Source organism: Oncorhynchus gorbuscha, linkage group LG13 (genome assembly GCF_021184085.1).
Source record: "Oncorhynchus gorbuscha isolate QuinsamMale2020 ecotype Even-year linkage group LG13, OgorEven_v1.0, whole genome shotgun sequence".
Taxonomy (NCBI): Eukaryota; Metazoa; Chordata; class Actinopteri; order Salmoniformes; family Salmonidae; genus Oncorhynchus; species Oncorhynchus gorbuscha.
This window is the reverse complement of record NC_060185.1, coordinates 29890485-29904248: the sequence shown is the minus strand read 5'-3', so window position 1 is coordinate 29904248 and position 13764 is coordinate 29890485. Positions and strand designations below refer to the sequence as shown.

The following is a 13764-nucleotide window of genomic DNA, read 5'->3' as shown; positions in this document are numbered from 1 at the left end:
AGGTAGGATTAACCTAGGTAACCAGTATATTCAACATGTTTTAAAGTCTAGTCATAGTCCCGGGTCTGTCACAGCAATTCTAGTCCAACTAAGCAATGGTACCTTTCCAACAATTAAAAATACACTTGAGTTATTATTCATGTTCATCATTATAGAAGATATGCATGTACTCATTTAGCTTTTACATTTACATTACATTTAAGTCATTTAGCAGACGCTCTTATCCAGAGCGACTTACAAATTGGTGCATTCACCTTTTACATGACGCAACATTCTCCTCTCTATCAGCACAAGAAATATAACCAAATGTCCCCATTCAGTAAGTAATTGACACTAAAAGTGAAAGAATGTAAAAAGTAAACATTTGTCTTTATTGAGGCCCTCATGAATTGATCCATCATTGATATAGCACAGTAGATGCATTTATTTTGTATTAAGACAAAGCTATGTTCAGAACCTCAGCTTATTGATAACCCTCCCAATCATATTTTCAATTAACAATAATTCATGATTTCATTCCGAGCCAGGAAGCAATCTTCAAGAAATACTGTCAAATCTCCCAAGTGTTCAGTGGAAGCAATTAATTCATCATAAGCATTCAATCATCAAACAAGAAGCACTTTGCATGGTATTTTATATACATGTTCTCATTCCTTTTTTTGTGGTAGGATGGAGTAATAAAAACAAGTTAAAGATTCAAAGTGATGCCCCGGCCCGCTGGTCCAGTCCTGCTAGGGGTCAGGGTGAAGAGGTCAAGGGGACCTGAGGGAGTGGCCCAGTCCACCGAGCTCAGCTGTAGCACACTGGAGGTGAAAGCCTGAGGGAGACTTCAGGTAGTGATGGTGTGTAGAACTGAAATGTAATGTTTCATAGTCTCTAGTGTCTTTATATTTAAAAAATAGAAAATAAGAGATGAAATATCAACAAAGAAAAAATAAAATCCTCTAAGATGAGCTGCTGGTCATAGGTTAATGCGTAGATGCTCTGGCCGCTTGGCCATGACAGGGTAGGCCTGTTGTTTGAACCGGGACAGGTTGGCTCCTGAAGGCTGGCGGATGGGAAGGGGCGCAGAGGCCTCAGAGCTGGCCTGCACTTCCATCTGTTCTGAGGCGGACACCTCCATGACCTGCTCCTGGGGCGACTGGAGACATAGAGAGGATCCGCCGGGCATCAAGGGGCCCCGGGGCCACATGTCACCAGCAGAGAACTTGAAAGGGCTGAAAATGAATAGGGGACATACTATGACTGTGATGATGTGGCATATTCAATGTTACTGCACAAGCTATGTAGGAACAGCCGTAGAGGCTGAAACAATGGAATTACCTGACTGGTGTTCTTGGGCTCCCCAAAAACCGTCGGGGTGAGCGGATTTTTGGCTCAAATGAGAATTTTTCCTTGACGTTTTCAAGTACTGATGGAGCAACATACGTAAAGCCCTGCAGAAGCAATGACAGAGGGGTTATGGTCACCAGTACTGCCTACAAATGTATTAAGGAGAAATTAAGGTGAGCAAAATTACTAAGCTCGAATTTAGTCAACCTTGTTCTATATAGATTGTGCATGTAAAAAAACTTTTTTTTAAATGATAGAGTATAGCCTATGGCTGGATTTATATTTTTTCCTATGCTACATTAATTTGGCAGACCTAACTTGATTGACCCTCTTTCTATTACAAGGCCTACTAGTCTATGAGAGGCCTAATCATATTTGTATGAATATTTTGTTAAGCGCCTGTTGACGAGTCAAACTTGAATTCATTTTTCTGTGATAAGAACATTTTGCAGGAGAATGTAAGGCTATCTGTCTGCCAATTGAAGCTCAGTTGTGTATGCAACAGGTCAACAACCCAAAACACAGAAGTAAATCAACAGCAGAATGGCTTTAACAGAAGGAAATACGCCTTCTGGAGTGGCCCAGTCAGAGTCCTGACCTCAACCCGATGGAGATACTGTAGCATGACCTCAAGAGAGCAGTTCACACCAGACATCCCAAGAATATTGCTTAATTGAAACAGTTTTGTAAAGAGGAATGGTCAAAATTCTGAGCAGATCGGATCCGCAACTACAGAAAACGTTTGGTTGAGGTTATTGCTGCCAAAGGAGGGTCAGCCAGTTATTAAATCCAAGGGTTCACAAACCTTTCCTACCCTGCACTGTGAATGTTTACACAGTGTGTTCAGTAAAGACATATAAACGTATAATTGTTTGTGTATTATTAGTTTAAGCACACTGGGTTTGTCTATTGTTGTGACTTAGATGAAGATCAGATAACATGTTATAACCAATTTATGCAGAAATCCAGGTAATTCCAAAGGGTTCACATACTATTTCTTGCCACTATGTATACTGAACAAAAATAAAAACAATATGTAGCCGAAATAAAAGATACCAGAAATGTTCCATACACACAAAAAGCTTATTTTTATCAGTCCGTGCACAAATGTGTTTACATCCCTGTTAGTGAGCATTTCTCCTTTGCCAAGATAATCCATCCACCTGACAGGTGTGGCATATCAAGAAGCTGATTAAACAGCATGATCAATACTCAGGTGCACCTAGTGCGGAGGACTATAAAAGGCCACTGAAATGTGCAGTTGTCACACAGACAATGCTACAGATGTCTCAAGTTTTGAGGGAGCATGCGATTGTCCACCAGAGCTGTTGCCAGATAACTAAATGTTAACTTCTCTACTATAAGCCGCCCCAAGTTGGTTAGAGAATTTGGCAGCACGTCCAACCGGCCTCACAACCGCAGACCACGTGTAACCACACCAGCCCAGGACCTCGACATGCGGGATCGTTTGAGACCAGCCACCCAGACAGCTGATGAAGTATTTCAGTCTGTAATAAAGCCCTTTTGTGGTGGAAAACTCAATCCGATTGGCTGGGCCGGGCTCCCCAGTGGGTGGGCCTGTTTCCCAAGTAGGCTGGCCTATGCCTTCCCAGGCACACCCATGGCTGCCCCCCTGCCCAGGCATGTGAAATCCGTAGATTAGGGCCTAATAAATTCATTTCAATTTACTAATTTCCTTATATGAATTGTAACTCAGTATAATCGTTGAAATGGTTGTGTTATATTTTTGTTCAGTATAAAATGTCTTTAGAATGTGCATATAACAAAGAAAGAAAAAGCTGTAAAAACAAAGGGGTGGTGGACAGGCCAAAAAACAAATAATAATAAAATAATGTAATCCCTAACAAGATATGTAGCCGTCTTACCAGAAAGGCTTGGTTAGCGCTTTCACTCAGCGTGGAGTCATCTGGGCTGTCTACTGGTGTCTGGCTGGTGAACTTAGAGTCAAACTGGCTCACATCTTCAGCGGATTGCTATGGATACAAGAGATCAGATGTGTTACAGAGTCTAATGCCTGTGAGAGCTTGAAAGGTTGTCTAAAACAAAATGGAAGCTCTTCTGTTGCTTACCAGGAAAGGCTTGAATGGAGGCTCCACTTTCCTGGCCAGGAGCTCTTCCCAGTTAATGTGTCGGAAGAAGGGATGAGCCTAAGGAAAGATCATCAGAAAATAATTATAACAATAGCTTTTAAATTTCAATACTTCCCTTTCCTCTCTCACTTTTGAACACTTCTATTTAGGGTCATCTTCTGTTGTTTTATGATCAAAGGCTTGAGACAGAAAGTGGTGCTTGCCAGAATGGGGTAAAATCTCAAACTCTCCTGCCCTCAAGGATGAGGTTACAGTTTATTCTTGACAGCATCAAGTCACTCCATCCAACACTTTTCAATTTGTTCTCACCTGCACCTCTATAGCATCTCCGGCCCCTGCTCCAAGTCTTGACGAGGCATTTCTCTTCAGCAGCTGAAAAACAAGAACTAGTATAAATACATAAGTGATTACAAAAATAAAAATGTAAAATGTTTAAACAAATAGTCACCCTTTTCAGGAGATCTCTGGCTTCTTGTGTGAGGTAGGGTGGGAGGTTCAGCTTGCATTTTAAGATTTTGTCAATGGTCTTCTTCCTGTTTTCACCAGTGAAGGGTGGCTACATTTGAAGAAAGAACAAAATAATAACATTGGGTCAACACCACTTGATTGTAATAGAAGTTGTTGTATTACCACATCATTATAAGCAGGAGGCTATGAGAGAAGTTTTGTACTCACCGCTCCAGTCAGCATATCGTACATAAGCGCTCCAAGACTCCACCAGTCCACTGCTCTGTTATGTCCACTTCTCATCAGGATCTCTGGGGCCCTGATACAACATCCATTTAAATAAAAAAAAGACATATTTTCATGGTAGACTGATGCAGTCAATATATAAAAATTGCACAGCTTTCAACAGATTTACATGAAGAACAGGTGGTGTGTATTTTACAAAATGTGACTTACATGTACTCTATGGTGCCACAGAAAGTATGGGTGACTGTGCCACCGTGGATGGACTCTTTACACAGCCCAAAGTCAGTCAATTTCACATGGCCTGGAAAAACACAAAACAGAAACAAGTCAGCCAATTTCACTTTGAGGTGGATATGCAGAACATTTAGTAAATTACATTTCCTGCAGAATATATTGATGGGGAGGAAATCAAGTTATATACCTCAATATTATTTTACATTTTTGCTACTGTAGGTAGCATTAGCTAGCGCTAGTCAGCTGTTAGCCAAAACTCTGGTGTTGGTCATCCTATATCTTGTTCCCCATCTTTTTAATGTTTTCCCCACTTATTTCCATGACCGATAAAAACTTGTTTTCACATGTTCTCTTGTCTCTCAGCAGCAGACTCACATGCTGACCAGACCGGACACGTCCCCTGTGCGAGCGTCGCAAAAATAAATATAGAAATCCATGTTATTCAATTATTGCACCCACACTGTTTGCATGCGTCGGTGCGCCAACGAGCATCTGCGTTGCCATGGGCTAAAATAGAACTCATTCCTATTTCTGACGCAGATCACACTGAAAGTCCTGCCTCTCCCATCTCCTCATTGGTTTATAGATGCAGGTACCCACGTGCCATCTCCTCATTGGTTATACCCACGTGGGTGATTGAAAGACTAACTGTTTTGCCGGTAGTTTAGATGCAATCACCATATAAGTTCGTCGTTTTATGTGTGGATTAATTTGTCGGAGTGGAGGACCTTGTGCAGTTCAGGTAAAATAACAACTCAATGTTTATATCCCAGGACAAATTAGCTAGCAATCTAGAAAAACAGGATAAATTAGCTAGCAAGTGCAAGCTAACTAGCTAAATTGCAATACATATTTAATGCTTTTCGACCCGTCCCCAAATGAATGTCATTGGTTCAGAGTTTGTTTCGATATTTTAACTTGCGTGTCGTGATCACGTTTGGTGTAGGGGGACAAAATACATTTATGCACAATGGCGCACGCGCAAAGCCGTTTGGGTTCCCTGTTATAGTGAGCAATATTTTTGGAATACCAAACTGCAATAAAATCGCAGTATCGAATCAGCACCTAAGCGCGTCTCATGAGGTCCCTGGCAATTCTCAGCCCTAATGTCTAACATGAAGTGCATATACAAGCACAAATATGGACGTATTTACAGCTAGCCTACAAAGTCAACAACGCAGCCACTGCCAGCTAGCCTACTTCAGCAGTACTGTATCATTTGAATCATTTTAGTCAATAAGATTCTTGCTACGTAAGCTTAACTTTCTGAACATTCGAGACGTGTAGTCCACTTGTCATTCCAATCTCCTTTGCATTAGCGTAGCCTCTTCTGTAGCCTGTCAACTATGTGTCTGTCTATCCCTGTTCTCTCCTCTCTGCACAGACCATACAAACGCTCCACACCGCGTGGCCGCGGCCACCCTAATCTGGTGGTCCCAGCGCGCACGACCAACGTGGAGTTCCAGGTCTCCGGTAGCCTCTGGAACTGCCGATCTGCGGCCAACAAGGCAGAGTTCATCTCAGCCTATGCCTCCCTCCAGTCCCTCGACTTCTTGGCACTGACGGAAACATGGATCACCACAGACAACACTGCTACTCCTACTGCTCTCTCTTCGTCCGCCCATGTGTTCTCGCACACCCCGAGAGCTTCTGGTCTGCGGGGTGGTGGCTATGGGATCCTCATCTCTCCCAAGTGGTCATTCTCTCTTTCTCCCCTTACCCATCTGTCTATCGCCTCCTTTGAATTCCATGCTGTCACAGTTACCAGCCCTTTCAAGCTTAACATCCTTATCATTTATCGCCCTCCAGGTTCCCTCAGAGTTCATCAATGAGCTTGATGCCTTGATAAGCTCCTTTCCTGAGGACGGCTCACCTCTCACAGTTCTGGGCGACTTTAACCTCCCCACGTCTACCTTTGACTCATTCCTCTCTGCCTCCTTTCCACTCCTCTCCTCTTTTGACCTCACCCTCTCACCTTCCCCCCCTACTCACAAGGCAGGCAATACGCTCGACCTCATCTTTACTAGATGCTGTTCTTCCACTAACCTCATTGCAAGTCTCCGACCACTACCTTGTATCCTTTTCCCTCTCGCTCTCATCCAACACCTCCCACACTGCCCCTACTCGGTATCGCGCCGTCCCAACCTTCGCTCTCTCTCCCCCGCTACTCTCTCCTCTTCCATCCTATCATCTCTTCCCTCTGCTCAAACCTTCTCCAACCTATCTCCTGATTCTGCCTCCTCAACCCTCCTCTCCTCCCTTTCTGCATCCTTTGACTCTCTATGTCCCCTATCCTCCAGGCCGGCTCGGTCCTCCCCTCCCGCCCCGTGGCTCGACGACTCATTGCGAGCTCACAGAACAGGGCTCCGGGCAGCCGAGCGGAAATGGAGGAAAACTCGCCTCCCTGCGGACCTGGCATCCTTTCACTCCCTCCTCTCTACATTTTCCTCCTCTGTCTCTGCTGCTAAAGCCACTTTCTACCACTCTAAATTCCAAGCATCTGCCTCTAACCCTAGGAAGCTCTTTGCCACCTTCTCCTCCCTCCTGAATCCCCCCCCTCCTCCCTCTCTGCAGATAACTTCGTCAACCATTTTGAAAAGAAGGTCGACGACATCCGATCCTCGTTTGCTAAGTCAAACGGCACCGCTGGTTCTGCTCACACTGCCCTACCCTGTGCTCTGACCTCTTTCTCCCCTCTCTCTCCAGATGAAATCTCGCGTCTTGTGACGGCCGGCCACCCAACAACCTGCCCGCTTGACCCTATCCCCTCCTCTCTTCTCCAGACCATTTCCGGAGACCTTCTCCCTTACCTCACCTCGCTCATCAACTCATCCCTGACCGCTGGCTACGTCCCTTCCGTCTTCAAGAGAGCGAGAGTTGCACCCCTTCTGAAAAAACCTACACTCGATCCCTCCGATGTCAACAACTACAGACCAGTATCCCTTCTTTCTTTTCTCTCCAAAACTCTTGAACGTGCCGTCCTTGGCCAGCTCTCCCGCTATCTCTCTCTGAATGACCTTCTTGATCCAAATCAGTCAGGTTTCAAGACTAGTCATTCAACTGAGACTGCTCTTCTCTGTATCACGGAGGCGCTCCGCACTGCTAAAGCTAACTCTCTCTCCTCTGCTCTCATCCTTCTAGACCTATCGGCTGCCTTCGATACTGTGAACCATCAGATCCTCCTCTCCACCCTCTCCGAGTTGGGCATCTCCGGCGCGGCCCACGCTTGGATTGCGTCCTACCTGACAGGTCGCTCCTACCAGGTGGCGTGGCGAGAATCTGTCTCCTCACCACGCGCTCTCACCACTGGTGTCCCCCAGGGCTCTGTTCTAGGCCCTCTCCTATTCTCGCTATACACCAAGTCACTTGGCTCTGTCATAACCTCACATGGTCTCTCCTATCATTGCTATGCAGACGACACACAATTAATCTTCTCCTTTCCCCCTTCTGATGACCAGGTGGCGAATCGCATCTCTGCATGTCTGGCAGACATATCAGTGTGGATGACGGATCACCACCTCAAGCTGAACCTCGGCAAGACGGAGCTGCTCTTCCTCCCGGGGAAGGACTGCCCGTTCCATGATCTCGCCATCACGGTTGACAACTCCATTGTGTCCTCCCAGAGCGCTAAGAACCGTGGCGTGATCCTGGACAACACCCTATCGTTCTCAACTAACATCAAGGCGGTGGCCCGTTCCTGTAGGTTCATGCTCTACAACATCCGCAGAATACGACCCTGCCTCACACAGGAAGCGGTGCAGGTCCTAATCCAGGCACTTGTCATCTCCCGTCTGGATTACTGCAACTCGCTGTTGGCTGGGCTCCCTGCCTGTGCCATTAAACCCCTACAACTCATCCAGAACGCCGCAGCCCGTCTGGTGTTCAACCTTCCCAAGTTCTCTCACGTCACCCCGCTCCTCCGCTCTCTCCACTGGCTTCCAGTTGAAGCTCGCATCCGCTACAAGACCATGGTGCTTGCCTACGGAGCTGTGAGGGGAACGGCACCTCAGTACCTCCAGGCTCTGATCAGGCCCTACACCCAAACAAGGGCACTGCGTTCATCCACCTCTGGCCTGCTCGCCTCCTTACCACTGAGGAAGTACAGTTCCCGCTCAGCCCAGTCTAAACTGTTCGCTGCTCTGGCCCCCCAATGGTGGAACAAACTCCCTCACGACGCCAGGACAGCGGAGTCAATCACCACCTTCCGGAGACACCTGAAACCCCACCTCTAAGGAATACCTAGGATAGGATAAGTAATCCTTCTCAACCCCCCCCCTTTAAGATTTAGATGCACTATTGTAAAGTGACTGTTCTACTGGATGTCATAAGGTGAATGCACCAATTTGTAAGTCGCTCTGGATAAGAGCGTCTGCTAAATGACTTAAATGTAAATGCAATGTAGCATCAAATATGGTCCGACTTGCAGTGAACATGATTGCAACTCAGGACGTTTGTTCTGACATCCTTGCCCAGCTCCAGCATTACCTTGGTTGTTAAGCATGATGTTTTCAGGCTTCAGGTCTCTATAGATGATACCTTTCTGGTGCAGATGGCCCAGAGCCATGGAGATTTCTGCCAGGTAAAAACTGCAGATAAGAAAGACCACATTTACATTGTATTATTTTCTGTGCCAGGCACAGCCAACACCTGGTTCCCCAATCTTCAGTTTACTGCTTTTGTCAATTGCATTTTCCCTTTCACCAACTAACATACTGGTGGAGGATATTCCAAAGAAGTGTCTTAGTGCAGTGGATGTAAAAACTGCCACTGGTATGACAATATTGCCTTTCGTCATCTCTACTCACCAGGCTGTGTCTTCCATAAATATCCCCTCTCTTTCCAGTTGCATAAACAGCTCTCCACCTGAAAATAACAAAATTAATTAAAACTGAAACAGACATAAAAGAAACTATGCAATTGTAGTGATGTACAAATGCACAAAATAATTGTAGGGGGACTACACCAAATTAACCCATTTACATTTTGAATCCTGACATTGACTGAATTTCACATACCATAGTGTGAATTTCTGTAACCTTACATGTGCACAGACAGGAAGGGATGGTAGACAGGATATAGACACTATTACATACATCCCTGTGCCCAAGAACACAAAGACAACCTGCCTAAATGACTACAGACCCATAGCGCTCACGTCTGTAGCCATGAAGTGCTTTGAAAGGCTGGTAATGGCTCACATCAACACCATTATCCCTGAAACTCTAGACCCACTCCAATTTGCATACCGCCCAAACAGATCCACAGACGATGCAATCTCTATTGATGATGCAATCTCCTTTCCCATCTGGAAAAAAGGAACACCTATGTGAGAATGCTGTTCATTGACTACAGCTCAGCATTCAACACCACAGTACCCTCAAAGCTAATCACCAAGCTAAGGATCCTGGGACTAAACACCTCCCCCTGCAACTGGATCCTGGACTTCCTGACAGGCCGCCCCCAGGTGGGGAGGGTAGGTAGCAACACATTTACATTTAAGTCATTTAGCAGACGCTCTTATCCAGAGCGACTTACAAATTGGTGCATTCACCTTATGACATCGAGTGGAACAGTCACTTTACAATAGTGCATCTAAACACATCTGCCACGCTGATCCTCAACACTGAAGCTCCCCAGGGGTGCGTGCTCAGTCCCCGCCTGTACTCCCTGTTCACCCACGGCTGCATGGCCAGGTACGACTAACACCATCATTAAGTTTGCTGACGACACAACAGTGGTAGGCCTGATCACTGACAACGATGAGACAGTCTATAGGGAGGTCAGAGACCTGGACGGGTGGTGCCAGAACAACAACCTATCCCTCAACGTAACCAAGACTAAGGAGATGATTGTGGACTACAGGAAAAGAAGCACCGAGCACAACCCCATTCTCACCAACAGGGCTATAGTGGAGCAGGTTGAGAGCTTCAAATTCCTTGGTGTCCACATCAATAACAAACGAGATTGGTCCAAACACACCAAGACAGCCGTGAAGAGGGCACGACAAAGCCTATTCCCCCTCAGGAAACTAAAAAGATTTGGCATGGGTCCTGAGATCCTCAAAAGGTTCAACAGCTGCAACATCAAGAGCATCCTGACCGGTTGCATCACTGCCTGGTACGGCAATTGCTCGGCCTCCGACCGCAAGGCACTTCAGAGGGTAGTGCGTATGGCCCAGGACATCACTGGGGCAAAGCTGCATGCCATCCAGGACCTCTACACCAGGCGGTCAAAGAATAAAATTGGCAAAGACCCCTGCCCAAAGACTGTTCTCTCTACTACCGCATGGCAAGCGGTACCGGAGTGCCAAGTCTAGGACAAAAAGGCTTCAACAGTTTTTACCCCCAAGCCATTAAGACTCCTGAACAGGTAACCAAATGGTTACCCAAAAATGTTGCACTGTGCCCCCCCCCAACCCCTCTTTTACGCTGCTGCTACTGTTTATCTTATATGCATAGTCACTTTAACTATACATTCATGTACATACTACCTCAATAAGCCTGACGAACCGGTGTCTGTATATAGCCTTGCTACTCTTTTTTCAAATGTCTTTTTACTGTCGTTTTATTTCTTTACTTACCTACACACACACACACACACAACTTTGTTCCCCGCACCATTGGTTAGAGCCTGTAAGTAAGCATTTCACTGTAAGGTCTACACCTGTTGTATTCGGCACACGTGACAAATAAACTTTGATTTGATTATGGTTAGATTTAATGAGCAGAGGCCCATTAAGTGTTGATGTAAAGTATGCAAAGGCCAACATCCTGTGTGTGACAACCAATTCAGATGATTTGAATCATGATTTTGGTGAAACTATCCTTTGGTCTAAGAAAAGAAACCATCTGCATGACTGGGACTTCTAATATGGAAGGAGATTCAGTCTGGCTCCCCAGCAACTCTTGGGCAACAGGAAGAGTGTGGAAAGAATGGATGGTTGTTTATCTTCTGGTGAATAGGTCATTTGGTGTAACTGCCTTTGTGACCCCTGATTTACTGACCGCTGAGGTACTCCAGGATGAGGTACAGCTTTCCCCCCGTCTGGAAGGCGTAGATGAGATCCACGATGAAAGGATGCTTCACTTCCTCCAGGATGTTCCTCTCCGCCTTGGTGTGGGCAGTGTCCTTTGCATTGCGTACAATCATAGCCTGCGAGGCCCCAAAACATTCATGACCATTAGTCACGTTATTACCGCTAGTCTGCCATTTCAAAAGCCACATGATAAAATACATTTCATTATCAGTTCACGACAAGCAGCCACTGTCAAGAATGTGCTAACACTGAACTCAGTGTTGCTTAGAATAGTTGTTTGAAATTAAGCAATTGGCTTTTCAGTGCATTTTTAAAGCATAGCTTGTTGAACAAATCTTGATGAAGTGGTAAGTGTCTGCATATGTCATTGAAGGCCATTTCACTTTCACTGATCAAGCAAAAACACTATCTATTGTGCAAAATCTAATGGATTGAGACAGCTTCTTAACAGCCAAGTCTGCAGCAACGAAGATGGCGAACTACCAACAAGACCTTTACCCACCAACAGGCTTCAAGGAAATATTTGTACACAGAAGCAACATAAAACAATGTTTGTCATATTTACTAAGTTTGAGACAAAATTGAGAGACACTTAAGGGCTATGCATGCTGCCAATGATGTACTAAATGTAAATAAATGTGTTTGAATGTTGTTTTTAGGTACCTTCTTTAAAACCTTCATTGCAAATATCTTCCCCGATGCTGCTCCAGCAACTTTTCGAACTTGAAAAACCTACAAAAAGAAAAAGGCAATAACCAGTTCAACACAATGGGCCAGGCCAAATAATGACAAGTGTGATCTTATGAAAAAGACATTTGAATAAGAGGAGGATACCTTTCCATAACCGCCCTTTCCCAGCACTCGCAGCAGTTCAAAACACTCCGGCCTGATGTTCTCTGTTCCTTGATTGACGTTGTCTTCAGATATCTCAATTTTCTCACAGTCGTCCAGATTGCTGAGGAAAGAAGTCCTGCAATTATATGCTCACTTTCAATACCCTGACTGTAGCACGGTACAATGACTAACTACTCAACATAATGATTTAATCGACCAGTCCTTCATAATGCTAAGTGTTAACACTTACAATTCAAAGCCGCTGCACTGGTCCATGAAATCGTTGATCTGAGTCTGACAGAAAATGTGAATTAAAAAATAAATCTGCTTTATAACTGAAATCACTGCAGAGCCATAGAACCGCAGTAGCATCTCATTAGATTCAACAGGAATGTTGATTATATTTTAAAAGTGTTCAATCTTAGACCCAAGGACAACTGAAATCAATGCAATATTAGTTAAAACATTAAATCAGCACAAGCCAAGATTTGAGAGCATACCATCATTCATTCAGAATCCTGGATAGCGGCTCTTGAGCTGTAGACTGCTTTTCTTGACAGCCTAGGAATTTACCCCTAATTTACGTGTATTATGTTATAAATGTTAAGAAGTCTTTATGGGGGTAAATATTTTACACCCCAATAAACATGTGACGTGATATTTAGTGTTGCCCAAAATCCTTGACAAAGGGCACTGAACATGAGATGCGATTACATACGAAATGTTTACGCTAAAGTTGTCATTCTTGGTAGCTAACTGTCAGTGCATGAATAGTTATTTCATACCATTTAAACATGGCCCTATACAACCAATTCACTAGCTAGTTGTCGCAAATTGTTCATAGATAGGTCTAGCAGAACTGTGGATGTCCACTATAACCATGATTAAAAGCTTGTCCAAATTGGGATCTGCCTGTGTCCACATAAGGACCTCACCTCCAGTCCATATCGTTCCAAACTGCAGAAGTGCCAAAATAAACTGTTGCACGCCAGCAACCAAAGCACGCGTGCTTTTGCTGCACACAGACCGTATAGCAAGTTTAAATATAGTATATTCAATAATAGTATAACGCGTTACGTATGCAAATGTCGTAATGCAATGTATAACAACTATCTCGCGAAAGCTGAGAACAAGTGACAGCTCATGAGTGTTAATTTAGCTGGCTGATCTATGCGGCTAGCTAATGTTAGCTGGTAGCATTGTCAAAATTGGGCCTAATGCATTGGTAACAAACCAAGACGACAGGCCTATCTATACCTAGTAAGCTAGCTAACATGGCTATTAGAAGTTACATCGAATACTCGTGCAACCACACGCGACAAAATCGAGAAAATTACCTCCTCGAGGTCATCGTCGGAGACATTTTCCTCCGGCTGATCCAAATCGATATCGAATATACCCGCCATCGCTGCTCTCGTTCAGTCCGTGAAAATAGCTCGCGCTCCCCGCCTCATGGACAAACACACATCGCCGCGGCCATAACCGGCTACTACACTGAGCATGCGCACCACGCAACCAACCAAG

General features: G+C 44.9%; 1 protein-coding gene across 3 annotated transcripts; it reads right to left on the bottom strand.

The window, feature by feature from the left end:
- Positions 1 to 345: 345 nt before the first annotated feature.
- Positions 346 to 13761, bottom strand: LOC123992688 (ribosomal protein S6 kinase beta-1-like). 3 transcript variants are annotated; one of them, XM_046294096.1, is made up of 15 exons: positions 13578 to 13761; positions 12491 to 12534; positions 12241 to 12376; positions 12070 to 12138; positions 11375 to 11522; positions 9176 to 9233; positions 8856 to 8956; positions 4347 to 4437; positions 4119 to 4209; positions 3892 to 3999; positions 3753 to 3815; positions 3423 to 3500; positions 3219 to 3326; positions 1324 to 1436; positions 346 to 1217 (listed from the first exon to the last, which is right to left on the bottom strand). In XM_046294096.1, the coding sequence occupies exons 1-15, from the start codon at positions 13644 to 13646 to the stop codon at positions 962 to 964; spliced, it is 1533 nt and encodes a 510-aa protein (XP_046150052.1). In that variant the 5' UTR covers positions 13647 to 13761; the 3' UTR covers positions 346 to 961. The 3 variants fall into 3 exon arrangements, with proteins under 3 accessions (XP_046150052.1, XP_046150053.1, XP_046150054.1); XM_046294097.1 differs by having other exon boundaries at positions 12241 to 12361; positions 13578 to 13760; XM_046294098.1 differs by lacking the exon at positions 12491 to 12534 and having other exon boundaries at positions 12241 to 12361; positions 13578 to 13729.
- Positions 13762 to 13764: the final 3 nt, after the last annotated feature.